The sequence below is a fragment of the Platalea leucorodia genome (genome assembly GCF_965183815.1).
Source record: "Platalea leucorodia genome assembly, chromosome: Z".
Lineage (NCBI taxonomy): Eukaryota > Metazoa > Chordata > Aves > Pelecaniformes > Threskiornithidae > Platalea > Platalea leucorodia.
Window position 1 is genome coordinate 46,686,557 of NC_138858.1, and position 17,268 is coordinate 46,703,824.

General features: G+C 35.1%; 1 protein-coding gene across 11 annotated transcripts in view; it reads left to right on the forward strand.

Moving 5' to 3' along the window:
• Nucleotides 1-17,268, forward strand: part of ERCC6L2 (ERCC excision repair 6 like 2) — a 62,974-nt gene that overhangs the window by 31,887 nt on the left and 13,819 nt on the right. For 6 of the 11 annotated variants that reach the window (XR_014230722.1, XM_082336806.1, XM_082336802.1 and 3 more), the window contains 5 exons: nucleotides 325-424; nucleotides 3,369-3,521; nucleotides 4,665-4,745; nucleotides 6,083-7,280; nucleotides 8,001-8,155. Coding sequence is in view for 7 of the 11 variants with exons in the window: in XM_082336806.1 (XP_082192932.1) it covers nucleotides 325-424; nucleotides 3,369-3,521; nucleotides 4,665-4,745; nucleotides 6,083-7,280; nucleotides 8,001-8,155 (1,687 nt within the window). In the remaining 4 variants the exon portion in view is untranslated. Of the gene's footprint in view, nucleotides 1-324; nucleotides 425-3,368; nucleotides 3,522-4,664; nucleotides 4,746-6,082; nucleotides 7,281-8,000; nucleotides 8,156-8,406; nucleotides 8,460-11,115; nucleotides 11,263-13,497; nucleotides 13,611-14,332; nucleotides 15,783-17,268 lie in introns of those variants that run through there. The other 5 variants (XR_014230725.1, XR_014230723.1, XM_082336803.1 and 2 more) reach the window with 5 other exon arrangements.

Sequence of the window (17,268 nt, forward strand, 5' to 3'; positions counted from 1 at the left end):
AAACATAGTGGAACATACGTTTTCCAGAGACATGGGAGACAGGCCTTGTGATACAAATTGAGGAGAAAGCTTTTTCAACTGGATAGGCCTGGGAAGAAACTTGGAAAACTAAGGGTAAAGGAGAAGGGAATGAAATACTGAGGAAAATTTAGAAAAGGGGCGGGGGGGAAGCCAAACCCCCAAACCAACCAACTCATAAATGATTTAGAGTACTCCTGTTTTATTGGAATGCTTTTTAAATTTATTTATTTTAGTACCCCTAAGAGCACTCTGTTTTTTTACTGATAGTAAAATATGGTTTTTAATATGCCACTGTCCTTGCAGAGCTTATAGGATTGGCCAATACAAAGATGTTAAAGTGTTTAGATTGATATCCTTGGGAACTGTGGAGGAGATGATGTACTTGCGACAAGTTTATAAACAGGTAAAGTTCACAAACTATTTAAATTGGGAGCTCTTTTTAGCTCTTTCAGTGACTGAAAGCTAATCTAGCCTATAGCAAAGATGTCATTTACATTGGTTTTATTATATATGCTGTTACCTTCACTCATTAAGCAGAGATACATCATTTAGCAATTGTCAAAGAACATAACAGAATTATATTTGTATTCAAGTTTTTCTGTAACTTTTGCTAGTTTAACTATGCAATATACATTAATCAAGTTATGCAGAGAAGAGAACTGCAAAAGTTGTAGTTAGTATCTGCAAGCAGTCTGATTCAGGCAGCTTTTTCTTTTGAAAGGTTGGAGAAAGAGAGCAAAAATGTTGCTGGTGCTCTAGAAGAAAAGCAAGAAGACATTGCTACTCTACTGCCTTTGAAAGCTTGCTTGTAAAAGGAGGGTGAAACAGCTTGTAGGAAGAAAATCAGTGAGATACAGTTGTCCTGAAGAATGCATTGCATAGAAAAGGCAAAGTAGGTCACCTCAGTGGGCAAATGATACCATATATTAAAGAAAGCTTTATGAAATTTGATTAATTAACCTAATAATTTCAATTTTTGGCCCTAAATAGGAAAAATTTGGTATTGAGTCCTCAGTGACATGCACCCTCTTGTAGCTGGGTTATTTACAAGGAGAAAGTTGGAGGCTGAATGAGTGGGAAATGCAGTAGCAGACAGATTGTCATTATCCTGATACAGATTTAAGTAACTGACAAATAAGAATAAGGTCCTAAGATCAAGTATTTAGACACAGTATCTGATTTCACAGAGGAGATAGTTAGAAACCCCACAGCTGGAAGATCAAATCTTGAGCTGCTCTAAGTAATGTGTATGACCTGCTTTAAAATGTTACTTTCAAAAGTGTATCAGTGACTTTATCTCACTTAAATTCAATGTTTTGTAGAAGCCAAAAAATATAAGAGTTCTGTTTAATTTTGACAAAATGATCTAAATAAAAGGAGACTTATTAAGAAGAAATTAAAAATAGTAGGTGATGGGCTGATGTGCTCACAGGTAATTGGGCAGTTTTCAGAGACTCTGTATCAGAAGCTCAGAATGAAGAAGATGTTGTTTTAAGAGTCGAAATCGTATACTAATGAGGCGAGTTAAATATAAAACACAGTAAGTCCAAAAACTACTTTTGAGGGACAGTGGTCTAAAAACGTAAAAGCTAATAATTTGGTTTTTGAACACATCAGGAGCAGGAATTGTATTGCTCTATGGACATTACTTTAGCAAGGTTTACAGGAGTGTTCATTGCAAAAAAACCCACTTGATTTATTCTTTATATCCACATTCATGGAAATGCTTAGAGAGCATCCTGTTCCAAAGTTTCTCTTGTGCGAAGTACTTTTGAGGATTCATTTCAACAGCAAGTATCAGTAGGAGAGGTCTCTGAAAGGCTAACAAAATTACACAACTACAACCAGCTATATTCACTAAAATCCTGAAGGAGTGAGTGATGTCTCACAGAGGTCTTTGGAGTTGGTGATCTTGTAGATAAATAAGACCTGGATGATATGGTCTGTTTGGATTTCCAAAAGGCATGTATAAAACTTCTTGAAAAGCTCTTGGGTTTGTCGTGTGGGGATTTTTTTGTTGTTGTTGTTCTGTTTTTGTTTTTTAAGTTGACTTGTGTTTTTCAAGTCAAATAAGAAGCAATACACAGAGTAATTTTAAATTGGGATTTCTTTTTTTCTTTTAGTCTACACTTGAATTGCATTCCCTGCTATTGCCACTTGAGCACGGTTAGGAAATTTTTAGTAAGTTGTGAAGAAAATGCCTTTATCTTCTGTTGCAAATTCAGAAACCATGCGTACATGTGGACGTGTGGCTTTTGGTGAACTATACAAACATGCTCTCAGAGAGCTAAATATTGTCATCCATCCTTTTCATGAAATGAATTCATGTGATGAAAATGCTTTATCATGTTTGTAGTGTTTTCTTACTGAGAGATCTATTTAATTTTAAAATTGCTGAATTTTTTTTATTAGTAGTATTTGGTTGTCTGACGTAGCCATATGTGACTGAAGAATCTGATAAATAAAATTGAAATCTAACATAATAGAAACCTGAATAAGTTATATATGTATCCTAAGTATACTTCTGTAAATACCATGCATAATTCAAGAAAAAGTAAACTGTGCTTAGCTAAAGTTAAATTTGACTGTACTGTTACTGGCCTACATAATTCAAGAGATGTGCTGTCTAGGAAAATGCATGTTCAGTGCTAGAACTAGAAGTGACTAGAACTGAAGAACTACCAACTGCTTAGAGACAGTTGCAAAAAATATTACAGGTCTGGTATCCATAAAACCATGGTTTTGACATTCTTCCGCTTAAAGTCAAATATACCAATTATGTAAGTATTGAAAATTTGCAGTCATTGGAATGCAGCTAAACCTGCCTGGCTTCAAAAATGTTTTAATTCTGCCTGACGAACTATTTACTTGTCTTTCCTTTTCACCTGGAAGATTTTTAAGTCTCTTCTGTTCAATTTATTTAGCAAGAGTGCATGATAATTAAAATATTCAGAGATCAGTAGGAATAATCTTGTGGCTTTTATTTTGTACTTACCAAGTAAGCATGCAATGCAAAGGACTATGAAAAAAATAGTAAGAATTTGGTATTGAGGAAAGATGAGCAGTCATGTTATAGAGGAATGTCAGTAGTATGTATAGTAGGTGTCTGATATTAGACAACAACGAAGTAAAAGACTTGAAATACTTTTTTTTTTTTTTTTATTCAGTAAAACCAAGCAGGTTCATATTATACCAATATCTGCCAGGGAAATTAAAACAAAATATCCTCCCTTAGGAATTTCTGCCTTAGCTCCAACTAAAGCTGTGGATATAATGTGGATGCCAGGAAATTCTGACATATTGTTGGAGCAAACACTTCTGAAATCTCTTGTGTTGTTCTGTTTTAGCAACTTCACTGTGCAGTGGTTGGAAGTGAAAATGCCAAGCGGTATTTTGAGGCAGTACAAGGATCAAAGGAACATCAAGGAGAGCTTTTTGGGATCCATAACCTTTTCAAACTTAGGACTCATGGGTCCTGTCTTACCAAAGACATCCTGGAGGTGCGAAGTCCTACCCTTTTACTTCTGGATATTAGTTTTACATTTTTCCTTTCCTCATGAGATGTTTCCATTCAAAATTGTGACAAAATACTTTATAAAACAGAGAAACTTAAACAGTATCTGTCTATGCAGTGGCTTAAATGAAATAGGCATGCTAATTTCTTGCTCTGATGTAGACCAGATAAATTTCCTTAAATCAAAAAACTGAAAAAAGTTTGAATTATAATTTCCAAAAGTTTCTTAATGTATTTCTTTTCCTAGTAAAAATGCCATAACTTATTTTTCTGATACTTTCACATATTGTCAACTTTGTGCACAGGTACTCTGAGCTATTGATGAATAAAAGGTGACCTTTTAAGCCAGAATTCTGATCATAAAAATATTCTTTATGATCATAGTAACCTTTGTATAGTACATCTTGAGATTTCAAAAACTGTTTAGTAAAATATATTTTATCATGCTGGATTTAAAAATGTTACAATGTGGAAGTAAGTAACTGCGGCTTCATATTTTAAGATTTATTTCTTAGTTACTTTAAAGAGACTGTTGGCACAATTCCATAGCATATAGTGCACACTGGTTTTAAGTATATGCAGTATTATACCTTTTTCTATCCAGCATGTTTGCTGCAGCTAACCTGCATCTTGGAATTTATTGCAGCTTTATTCTGGGTTTCTTTCTGTCGTTCCCTTTATTTTGTTATTTTGCCTATAGAGGAAGAGGCTGGGGAATGTAATATAGCGGTATAAAGGCAGCATAGCCAAAAGAGTAATGTGGTGTAAGAACACGTACTTTGGGGATACAAAGCTGAAAAGTTCTCTAAATTAAATCTAAATTAAAATGTGGCATGTAATATGAACATTGTAGCGGGTATTCTGCTTTGGAAAAACGTTTAAAATTATTAAAATAGTGTATGCCTGAGATCCTCCCAATTTATGCAGTATGTTACTTTTCCTGCAGGTTATGTGTTAGATCAAAGAGCATTAAGTGCCAAAATGTAAGTCTTAGTCTGGACTTTGCTGATTGTACTTCTTATGCTTATATCTCTGTAGACGAAAAGAAAAACTATTTTTTTTTCCTGGGCTTACCTTTGTTAACTTGAACAGATACAGTTTTTATTCTATGCATTCTTGATTGTTTTAGAGGGAAGGGCGAGTAGAAGCAGGAGTCATGACAGCAACTACATGGCTAAAGGAAGAGACTCCTTCATGCAGCTCAGAAAAGGTGAGGTGTCTTTGTGGACTATGGACCAGAGCATGATGGTCCCTCTAGTTCCTGATACTACAGTGGCAAATGTGGACAGTATGTTGTTAGTCTGGTAATGCTTTTACCCTACATTGCACTTGCCATCTTTTTCTGTCTGCTTACCCTTGGTTTTACACGTTGTAAAGCATTAGATAATGTCATGCTTTCTGTATTTAAAGTGGAATATTCTGAAGACCTAGTAATAGGGTATTCCATGACCTTTACAATACTTGGATATCCTCAGTCCGAATGAAGTTATTACTTACATGCTGTTACTACAGAGCAATATTGTTTACCGAAGCATTGCTCTGTAGTTTGAGTGACAGCCTTATGATAGGATATGACATGACATGTGATATGACAGCCTTCTGATCAAGAAGTCAGTTGAGAATCTAACACCTACTGTTGTTTAGAAGATTTTGGTTAGGGAATTGTGCAAAGTACAATTGGTTTAGAGGATTGAAAGCTTGCTTCAGGCATTTTGGACTGCTGTGGAAGACACAGGCTATTTAGTTGATGTAATCAGACAGTGATTCCCACCAAATCAGTGGTCTGTTCAATGCTGGCTTTTTTTCTTTCAAATAAGGTATGTAATAATTTCCTTCTGGAACAAGATTTCCACCCCCTGACCACCTGTAAAGGCTGGGTTTAATAGGAGCCTCTAAGCGTGAAAATATCATTAGATTAGATCACACTGAACACTACTGAAAATTAACCACTGTCTCTTGTTGGAAGTTTCTGTGGGTAAATGTCAGTATTAATTTAAATCAGTATGCCATCACATTGGTCATAACCTCACGTTGCTAATACATATAATTGCTGATATGTACTCATAGTTCTTTTAAACTATGTTAGCCCCCATGTACAAGGAGGTTGACCACCACTGGGAGATTGTTGGGTTTTTTTATGAATGTCATTACACACTATTAAGGTTTGAATTGTGAAGTCACTTTTCAAACTACCTTTGACAGATGAAAAGTTGCAACAAGACCAGTATAAACTAGAAAAATATGGGTGTGGATTGGGAAGACATAGGTTGTTTTAGCAGTGTGCAGCATATATAGTCTCAATTATATATCTGTGGTTATTTTCATTGTTGTTTAGCTAAAAATTTTGTTCTGCCAAAGACTTTCATATAATTTCTCTTCATGATTTGTTTTGAGTTTGCTTTCTATTTATGTATTGTAATACTATTTTGTATATTTTTTGATTAACATAATCAGAATCCACTTTTTTTACACTGCTTTGGAATTAGGTGTGTTCCATATATTATTTATATTTTAAATACCTTTGCTGTAAACTACTTTTATTTTTAGTATGAACAACCAGACTGTAAAGAAGATAAAGATCCTGGAAGGGTTCAAGCACAATTAAAGAGAGAAGGAATGGATTTTTGTGATGACTTTAGTGACGATGATATTCTGGAAGCTTCTGTGAAAAAATGTGACAGAAGGAAGCCTTGCAATGCAAATAGTTTAATGGTAACAAAGGGACAGCTTTCCTTAATGCAGTGTGGATTCTCTAAGTTGTTGCAGAGAGAAATTGAAACTACCAAAGAAGAATATAATAATTATAACTCTCATCATTCAAATTCTGATGATCAGACTATAAGAACAAATGTAAATAGCAAACATAGTGATTTTCAGAAATGTCAAAGCCATGTGCATATTTTGGAGCATGGGAAAGCTGCTCAGTCACCAGATGGAACTGATAAACAAGGTATGCGTAGTACAGACTGGCTTGTTTTATCAGGCTCTGAGGAGGAAGAGGGTAGAGAAAGCGAGGATCAATGCATTTCAAAGCAAAGCGATGTAGTCATTGAAACAGAATGGAGTTCTGAAGAGAATGATGATATCGTCTTTCCTACCCAAGTTCCAGCATACCAGCAACCAGTGCTTACTAAGAAAGCTGAAATTTACAGGTCAGCACCTGAAAATTATGAAGAGTTAGCAAAAGAAAAAGATGGGTTGGTTTTTAAGGGAGACAGTAGGCAACTTGGATTCCATAGTACTGAATCAAATTTCAGCAAAGTCACGTCTTTTGAAGACATCAAGAACAGCACAAGAGATTTGAAAGGGGCAAGTGACATAAGCGATGAGTCTGATGATATTGAAATTTCCCATAATTCTGAATCAAGAAAGTTAAGAAATTTCAGCTTTCCGAAACGGAAAGAAAGACCCGCCCATAACAGTGGACTAGGTAGCGTCTCCAAATCTCTGCTACAATCAAAGAAGCCCAATAGAAAAGAAAAGGAAAGTGATTCTCAGAATATAGATGAATTTTCATCTTCTGAAGATAACTTACCAGTTGAGAAAATTCATACCAGAAAGCAAAGCTATAAGTATAAAAGACAGAGAGGCAGAGTTCAGTTGGGGTCTAAAATGCTTCATCCTATTCAAGATACCTCTGTTGCACAAATGAAGTCTAGCAATTATGCTGCGCGTAAAACTTCTGCAAGTAAAACTGAATTTGAACATCGAGAACAAAAAGTGGAATCAATGGACAGATATTTAGGTAACTAGTCACTTTGATTTTATTTTAACTACAGTAGTAACATATGTTTAACTTATCATTGTTGGCAGGTTTTAAATTCTTCCTGCAATACGTGTTTTTGTTACAATATACTAATAAATGCTTTGCTAAATTATTTAGTAATGTCTTTCTGTATCTCTCTTTTTATATATTAGCCTTACTTTCCTGTCTTCTGAGGTGATGGGTTGCTTTGTAATATTTTGTTAACCACTTACTGTCCATTGAAAGATGCTAAGATTGAAGATTTATTAAGAATTCACAAATCTAAATATTTGAACTGTAAAACCTTAAGTCTTGACAGGGCTGTTAAGTTTGGGTTTTTTTTCATGTACATAAGTTTTTATTTGTGTGATATGGGCATTTGAAATACCATGTAGAAAATTTGATTCCGTTAGAGACAGCTTTAAACATTAATATTGCAGCCATTATATCATAGATGCTTTGAAACTTCTCCTTTGTCCATCTGAAAGAAACCACACTGAAATGGAAGCGGTATTAAACTGTCTGGTTAAATCTGAATAAGTCTAATGATTATTGTTCATTTCATAGAGCTGAGAAACTTGGTGCTGCATGAAATCATAACAAATTTTACACCTTTCATGTAAAACTTTTTTAAAATTACAATATCCTTGTTCAGTGTAACTGTGTACCGTCAGGGTTTTGGAATATACCTTTGATTATATTTTTCTCCTAATGTATCAGATGGTGTTCAAGAAGTGGCATACATTCATTCAAATCAGAATGTGGTTGGATCCAGCAAGGCTGAGAATCACTTGAGCCGGTGGGCAGTGCGAGATGTATTTCAATTGAAGCAGTTTTCCCAGCTCCCTGCTAATGTAGCAGTCTGTAGTGCCAAGGTAAAGAGAAATGCTTGGGAAATGTTGTTTTTACTGTTTTTATCCTCATTTTTCATCTTAAAAAGTTCTAACAAACTTGTTTTTCTGTTAATGGCCACCATGAATGATCAAAGCCACTGAGGATGGGAGGAGGAGGCGGCTCAAATGGAGGTCTAATAAATTACTTTTGTGTTTTGGGGTTTTTTTGTTGTTGTTGGTGGTGGTGGTTTGTTTTTTTGTTTGTTTGTTTTTTACATTGGCCATCTCTGAAGAGTTGGGAATTAAGCAGCAGATCATCCTCTGTGGGGTTTTTCTGAGAGAAATGGTAAGATTAAAGATTGGGTGTTTGAAATCAAATTCTGTGCCATGTTTTTCTGATTGGAGGCTTGAAAAAACTTCAGTTTGTCCTGGATCCAGTTAACAAAAATCCAGTTGCCACAGTACATGCCAGGATCTCTGTGGTGTAGAAAGTCAAACATTAATCGGTTTGCAGATTTCTTTTCTTTTGCGGGGGTGGGCACATGCAGTTGCTATAATATGTTAAAGTAATGGTCATTATTGTCTATGCTTAATGTCTGAAACATAAAAGTAGAGTTTACTGGGAGTGCTCATTTGCAGCAACAGATACGCTTTGTGCTTTTTGTTTGTCATGCGTCTTGTTTAATTACATTTGGAATACATACAAATCTGGAATAAATTCAGGTACAGTTTCCAGGTTTTTGTTCTTATTTACGTAGTGGTTCTAAACTACTCTGATTATCTGGACGCTTTGTTGTTTGCCTTGTAATAAACATTTGCTGTTTCCTGGACTGATTCTTAAGATAAACCACAAGTATAGAATAAGTAATTGGTGAATGTGCAGTTTAGTCTTTACAAACGTATTAGCAATCACTATAGAAATTGTAGACAGAAGACTATGTCATTCTGGGGTGTTGAACATCCGCAGTGGCTAAAAGAGTTTCTTCCAGTGTGGTTGATGTACTGTATTTAAGCCATTAGCAGGGATGCCAAAGAATTTTTGCACTGGGAAGATCAAACCAGGCCAACCAGTAGAAGTGAGGCTTTTTCAATTCTAACACATTTGCATTAGAATGTCCCTTATTAACAGAAAAGTTGGTAAAAAATACTCAAGAATAGTGTAGAAAGGTCCTTATTTAATGGCAGTGGTTGGCAACATTAATAAAACTAAATATAAATGAAAAAAAACTTTGAAGAGGTACTTTGAATAAATGTCTGTTGATCCATGTATCTTCAAAACTAGTTTGTGGGAGTCGTTTGTATTGTTCATGTAACTTACATCTCATTATTTAGTCTGTGTGACTGCAACTATTACGAATTAACCTCTCTTGATTAACTTGTTAGTCAATTTTTCTAAGGTATGTATTTTTCACTCAGAAGCCACAGCAGTATTGAGTCTCTTGTAGATTTAAGTAGGAAGAAAAGCATCAGTGATTATGGCGGAGGCTGCCTCTTCCTTTGCTTCCTGTTCTTTCTTTGACGTAGAAGCACTAACCTAGAAGTAATCCCTAGATGGCTGCGTGTTCTTAAATGTGAAGCTTTGGATTTCTTGTGCTCATCTTAAAAAGAGAGCTGCCAGAGCTTCATAGACAACTCTGAAATATGATCTATTTACAATGTTACTGCTACTATTTTCCTTTCTTCATTATTTTATTTTTGTTTTAAAAGGCATTCTATGAAAAACATGATCATTGTTGCTCTTCTGGCCATTAGTCTTCCCTGGTCATTTTTCACTTATTTGCCATCAGTTTAAGCTAAGACATTCACTATCAGAGCAAATAATTGTGTTATAAAGAGAATGTTGGTTTCAGATGAAGTTTAATAAAAAAAGTTCTTCAACAGATTAAAGTAGTATTATGTTTAATATTAAAAATACAGCTGAACAGTTCAAATTTCCATCATTATTTTTGGTAAATAAAATTATAGTATTAATACTGGAGTGTTAATTTTAACCTCAGTTATTGAAAGAAAAACAAAACTTCTGTCAGCTGAAATTTCTCACAGAAAAACAAAACCTTTGTCAGCTGAAATTTCTCACTGATGTTGCTTTCTAGCATCATTGTTCTAACTGTTTCTCAGAAATTTTGTAGCTGTTTCTGTTCACTCTGAGTATCAATGCTCACATACTTAATTAGCTCTTTTACAGTGCATTTATATTGAAGCTTTATTTAATAGCATGATGAAAGCTCCTGAATATTGCCCTGATAATATTTATGTCCCTTTTTAAGCACATTTAATCAATCTGTCTTATTTCTAAGTAGGAGTGATCAAAAAAGGACCTCTTCCTTTCATTTCATAGATGGTGTCTTTGGGACAAAAGTAAAATATACTTTGTGCAGTTCAGTTCACCTATGCCAACTGTTGTCTTCCTGCTTTGCGTTTTTGCTCTGCAGTCTGTCTATAATAATGCATTTCTGACTTCATAAAGTTTAAATAAATTTTTCAAGAATTGACTAATAGCTCTGGGAAAGGGATGCAAGACCACTTAAAAACGGACAAAGTATTCCATTGAAGTGGATGAATTGTAAGTTGGGAAATACAGCTTTTCCTGCAGATCTTGGTTGAAGACTGAGTAAAACATTTTTGTTTCCTTCTTACATACGAATCTACAATGACAGGTGTAACAATGTTATAATAAGAAAAAAGTAGCAAGTAGTAAGCAAAAATAATCAATTAAGATAACCTCTTGTAAGAACATTGACATTTTGTTTATTTCTTGGTATTGACTAGTCATCTAATCACATTTTGGCTTCACTAAATTCCTGTGAACTTTTACATCCTAGCTAAGTTATGGAAATGAGGTGAATATGAGTAACAGCAAAAATAAGTTGCTGGAAAGCAATATAGAAGAAGTCGTTTTCCTGGTTTTCTACCTGCAGTAGATAAAAGGAATATAAATTAGGTCTATTAGTCTTTCCTTTGTTGCTGAAGCATGGAGATTAATGGAGTTACTTGAGTTGTAGAAACTGCTTCAAACTGGAGCAGACCGCAGAACCCATGAGGATTCTTCCCTCAAAGGGAGAGAGGTTGCATGGGAAGAAGATCCTTGAAAGCCAAGGTAGAAGGAATGGGAGGCAGGGAGTTCTGTTCCGCAAAAGAGAACTTTGAAGGTATGTAGAACATCTTATTTAAGAACATAAGTAACTAATGAATAAGTAAACTTGCATTTAAGTTGGGTATAAAAAGTGTAAGATTTGAACTTTGGATAAGAAAAGATGTTTGTCTTGGTGATAGTCTCTTTCCTTAATTTGACTTAAGATATATGTTAGATCTGGACTGTTGGCACTAATGTAATTCACAGTCAAATCTTTCTTAACCTTTTAAACTGTAGGTTTCAATCAAGCCTGTTTTTTTTTATCCAGTACTAAGTCAGTCTGTCCTTAATATTACCTGTGCTAGTATTCATATACTCCAGCTACCTTTTCTCTGAAGTAATAGAACATATTATTTTAACCTGCTAGTGTTCTGTACCGTTAAAGGCTTAAGGGAACAAAATCTTCATTCTTTTTATGGGAAATAAGTCTTGCTATTATTTCTTCTGTTCTTGCTTGGTTTGTGCTCCAAGTTCCATAACAGTCCTGGTACATGGCTTCAAGACTGCTGCAGAGCCTTTGACTCTTCTTTCTCCCGAGGTGGTAGGGAGTGCAGTCATACTCTGTTTTTGTATGTTTTAAAAGGGATTGTGGAAATTGACTAGTTTAGCTAGAATGTTCACGTTTATTATCCTGAATGCTTATTTAGTGTGTATTCCCATAAATTCTATGTGACTACCAAAAATACAGTTAGATAACAGCAATCAGAACATGAAGTCTGCTGTCAAGAAATAAAAATAAAACATGAGAGCTCTCCTACAACTTACCAGCTATGAAAGGTGAGATCAAATCTAAAAGTAAGAAAAGTAACAGTATAAAGTATGCACTAATTATACAAGCCAGAGAATAAACCATATTTTGGTTTAATATCATTACTCAAAGTAAGTCCTGTCCAGCGTCTGAATTAAAGATAGTTATTTGAAGATCGTTTGTATATGACAATAATAAAAGCAAACAAATATGAAAGGTTTTATGGCAGGATCCTGAAGAAACTAAAACAAATTGTGGTTTTGGGAATGTATTCCCTTTATCACAGAAGTCCATGGGGTGGCATAAAAGTGGAAGAAGATTCTGTAGCTGTAGGTGAGCTGGAGTAGCATTTTCAATGAAGAGAGATACTGTTGTCTTGTTATAGAGGGAGCTCTCATAAACAGTCATCTATAGTAGTCGATATCTGCTTATACTTTATTTTGCAAGTATAATCAGGGAGGTACTTAAAAGACTTTTTTTTTCGATAGATACGGTATTTATGGGGATATCTAGAAATACAGTAAAAATATTCTAACTTAGTACCAACAGTTCCTGAATTGTACATATTATCCTGTGTCTGAAGATTGTTCATATTCTGACCATTGACCACAACTTGCAGTGTCAGATCAATGTAGATTTTGAGAAGAAAGGACAGAAGAAGAGTATGATAATGGTCCCTCAAACAGTTGATGTTTCTGGTAGTGTTGCTTATGTGGAAGGCACTGAAGCATCAATAATTAGAGGTGTTTAAGAGTGCCAGTAATCAAAACAAAGCCAGGGATTTTTCTTCCATGTAGAAGTGTGGCAGACAGCTGTTCCTGAAGACGTTTTGGAGATACAGATATACATCTCAACTTCCTCTGTAGTTCTAAAAATGTGTTGTACATCCCAGAACCTAAGTGTCTCAGAAAGCAGTCAAGCATCTCTTTTTGCTCTGGCTATTTGTAATCTTTCATAGCAAGTCATAAGCATTGAAGCAGAAATTATGGTCAGTTCTGTGATGCCATGGTGCAGGGAGAATCACACCAGGCTTCAGTATTCTCAACATCTGAGGGTAGAAGATGTATGTCATTTAGTGTGGCAGATATCCACTGCATTAAAAATTACTGAGGGCTGGTCTTCATTGCTTCCTTATGCATATGACTACAAAATACACTTGCTCTGCTATTTCATAGATTATTAGTAACAAGGGTTTTCTGGTCTTCTATGTAGAAGTCTGAGTGAAGAAGATGATGTTAGAAATCAATCTATTGGAATAAATAACTTGGTTTTCCTGCATTATTTTGTGTGATGTTTTTAGGCTGATTTAGTGACATGGAGTCATCTTTGTTCTGCATTTTAGTTTCAGTTCAAGTCTCCTGTTTGCACACGTGTGCAAATAGACTTGGTTAAAAATTGTTTTTTCATTAAACAAGTGGAAGACTATTGTCTCTATTACCCTATTACTGCCTGTTAAGAAGATAGTTCTTCATTTTCTTTTCTGTTTATCTTATGTAACTACAGAAAGAAGGATATTGAAAACAAAAGCTTCTAACAGAAAACATGTGAATTGAACCTGTAGACTGGACATGGTGGACTTTCAAAGCTAGACTATAATTTTCAGAGCAGACCTACAGGTATTTCAGCCTTCTAGAAAAAAATAATAAGTATTGAGTCATTCATGTGATATTTTGCTCAAAATTATGCTGGCATTAATTTGGGGGGAAAAGTGAAAGTGTTAACATTTTCTCTAAGACCTTAGTCATCTACTAAGTATTTCTAGAGATTTTGGGTTTTTTGACCCTTTTTTCTGCTGAGTTCCAGGTTCCAAAGCAACCAGGTTGATTTTCAGTGCAGGAGCTTGTTACTTTGTTTTTTGGATAACTTATTATTTGTGAAGCTTTTTCTTAGCTACTGTAAGAAATAGAAGGCTCCCAGAAGCAAGACTAAATATCTTCTTTTAACGTTTCTAGTGTATTCTGAAGTAAATGACGGCATTCCTTAATTAATTTCCTACTTAATTTCTGTGTTAATTAGCAAAAACAACCTATGTGAAATGTTTTACATAGAGAAGTCTGGAATAGGCTTTATGTAGTTCCTATAAAGCTGAATTTGTGAAGTTATATGTAGTCAATAGCAATCTTGGTGGGGGGGTTAGAGCATGGGGAAGACTTTGGAGAAGGCTTTTGGAGGCTTCACAAAAAAAGACAAAAAATGGGAACAGGAGATACTAAATTTGAAAAACTGATGATGTCCCACATTAGAGCTAATTTGCACTTTTTAATATGTGGAAAAGTATTAGTCACAAGAACTTGTACTGTACCTGTTGAGTATATGGAGTCTTTTTTTTTTCTTTTAGTCAACTGCATGTTTTCAACTTAAGTTTACTTAAAGTTTTACTGAAAAGAAATGTACAAAGACAGCCATTCAATTGAGGATTAATCACTATGGCAACAGAAATGTGGTGACTGAAAAGGGGGAGGATGTATTCTCCCCTCAGCTTCCTGCCAGCTGTCATATTCAACCTCTGCAGCATGAATTCAGGCCAAAATATAGACTGTGACCAGCTCTAAGAAACTATATCTGTATTTTTATAAATTGGTACAAGAATCGCACTATAAAAGAAGACTTAATCCTCTGAATTGGATGACAGACATTTGGCACTCTTGCCAGTGTTTGACAGAGGAATAACGGGATGCTTTGTAGTAAAACCTGGATTAATGGTAAACCCCCCTTTATGTTATTGCAATCTGGTGTAAATGAGAGAACTAAGCATGCTGTCAGCCTAGGAAAAAACATGCCCTTTGTATCTCCAGTGCAGATTTAAGTGCTGTTGAGAATACTGTAAATACAAAAGTTGTGTTATTAAGAACTCCTCTTTATCGTATTTGTATTACACTGACATTTTGTAGATTATTTAAACAAAGAGTTTCTATCAGTTATAGTAACTCCGCAGTGTGTTTGCACAGCTTTCAAATTCAACAAGTTTAGATAGTTGTTTACAAAGGGTAGGCTTTCGGGAGATAACATTCCATTATCCTTGCTCTTCTAGGATGGGGAATGCAATTCAGCTTTAAAATAATTGTTCCCAAATGATTGGCCTGTAATGCTGCTTTATTAAGTTTACAGTTTCAGCTTACAATGGAATTAACCATTTCAGTATGGCTTTTTTTAAATGCGGTGAGTTCGTATGTGGCATTCTGTGGAGCATGTAGTTGCATATTCATTATGGTGTATGTGCATGGCTTTTGGTTTTGTGGCTGTTCGGTGGAGGGGTGAGAGGGCGAAAGAAGATAGGTGCAAGTCCATAGGCTTCTGCTGGAATAAGCAATTACCTTAGCTTTCAATTCTGAGACAGGCTAATTATCTCCTCTCATTCTCAGTAGTAATAATAACTATATTGATTTATGGTCAGATTTTTGGTGCAAGAAAGTGATAAGGCTTATAGGCATTTTTTTTGTTAGAGTCAACAAATTAAAGAAAACTGTTCCCAATGGGAAATTCTTGCTCTGTTACCTGACTGAGGAAAAAAAACAGACTCAGAAGTAAATGCGAAATAGAGAGAATACAATCTGTCTTCAGTTGACTTAGTAGTCAATTCTCCACTACCAAGAAAAAGGTTAGAGTTTATGGAAAGTCCTTGGTCTCAGTTTATACAAGCAGAAAAGCCAGGTACGACAGCTGGGGGAAAATAGCTACATATTACTCTGATAAAATTTCTTTACTTTTATCAGCAGGTATAGCTGAATACTGGTCTCGGTGTTGGCAGAATATTTTGGAGGAATAATTTGGACCCAGAATAAGTCTAACATTTTTTGTAGCTTGAAGAATATTTCAGCTATTGCTCTCTCCTGTGATACAATCAAATGTTAGATGCCTTTGTATTGAGAGCCAACATCCTGAGTAGCTTTGTTTAGTTCAGAAATTTTGAGTATAAACGTGACTGTCCTACAGTATTCTAAAATTTTAAGGTAGGTTATCTTCATTTTCTAAGACAACTGAGGTACTGACCATTAGCTATACAATTACCTCTAATTCTCATTCTACAATCCTGTTTTGTTAAACAATAGACAAATTCAGTCTGAGTAAGACTGCTTTTCAATTAAGAAAGTCAAATTCAGAGGGAAAATGAATGTCCACATCAGAAATCATTCTGAAATATGATAAGATTCAGGCTTACTTCAAACTATGGCATGTGTAAGTCACCATAACCCTCTGAAGTACGTAGTTTGTTTAATAGTGTATCCTTGTAAGCAGAAAAGCAATTCTGGTTTATTTAAAAATCAGGTGAAAGTAGAGACATTATTTGATAACTTTTATTTATTATCTTGACCTCACTTTAAGAGAAACTACATGAAGTTTTAAGTGGATGTTGTTATACTTCGTCTTTTTGGCATGCAGAATAACTTAGGAAGAAATTCTTGTTTGACCTGTGTATGTGTAAAAGAGAGAAGAAAACAAGACAAAGAACAAACAGTCAGGTAGCAGACATTCCAAGGTACTTACATATGTCCTGACAAGTAGAGGAAACATAGGTAAAATAAAAGTAATATCTAAGAATAGCGTATGTTCAGGAAAAGCATATAGAAAGGTCATAGTAATTCATAGAATCATAGAATCGTTAAGGTGGGAAAAGACCCTTGAGATCATTGAGTCCAACTGTTAACCTATCACTGCCAAGTAATTCATACATATTATGGGAAAAGCTCCCGGGGAAAAAAAAACAAGGAAAATTGGGGGGTGGGGGGGGGTGGGGGAAGATCAGCTGAAATAATTTAGAATTGTAATTTGAGTAGATAAATTCACTGTAATGCAGTATCACCTGATCAAAATAATAACAATCATCCAAAACCCACTGCAACTCACAGTATATCTGGAAAGCCATGTGTTTCCTCAGGTTTTGAGGGGAGTGGGAAAATATAAAGTAGAATATGGCATAAGGGTTTGTTATTAGCTTGCAAGCTGTGTTTTAAGAGGACAGTCATAGTGAATTCACTGTTTCATGCTTTTGTATGATTTAGGTGACTGCAAGGCAGCTAGAGCTTTGAGAAGGCCTTTTTTGTTTGTTTTAGAAATGAAAACAAACAATGAAACTGTGCAATGGAAAGTATCCTGGATATCTGGCAGCAGTGGTTTCATACATACCTGAAGAGAAAAGCCTGTTAACACTGTTTCAGCTATGAGTGGGAAAGTGAGAGGGGGTCGTTGCTGTCTGGAAGTCAGTATTTGGCAAGGTATTCACCGTAGTGATTCTTTGGGTAGTCAGGCAGTAAGAGAGGAAGATGCTCAGACATA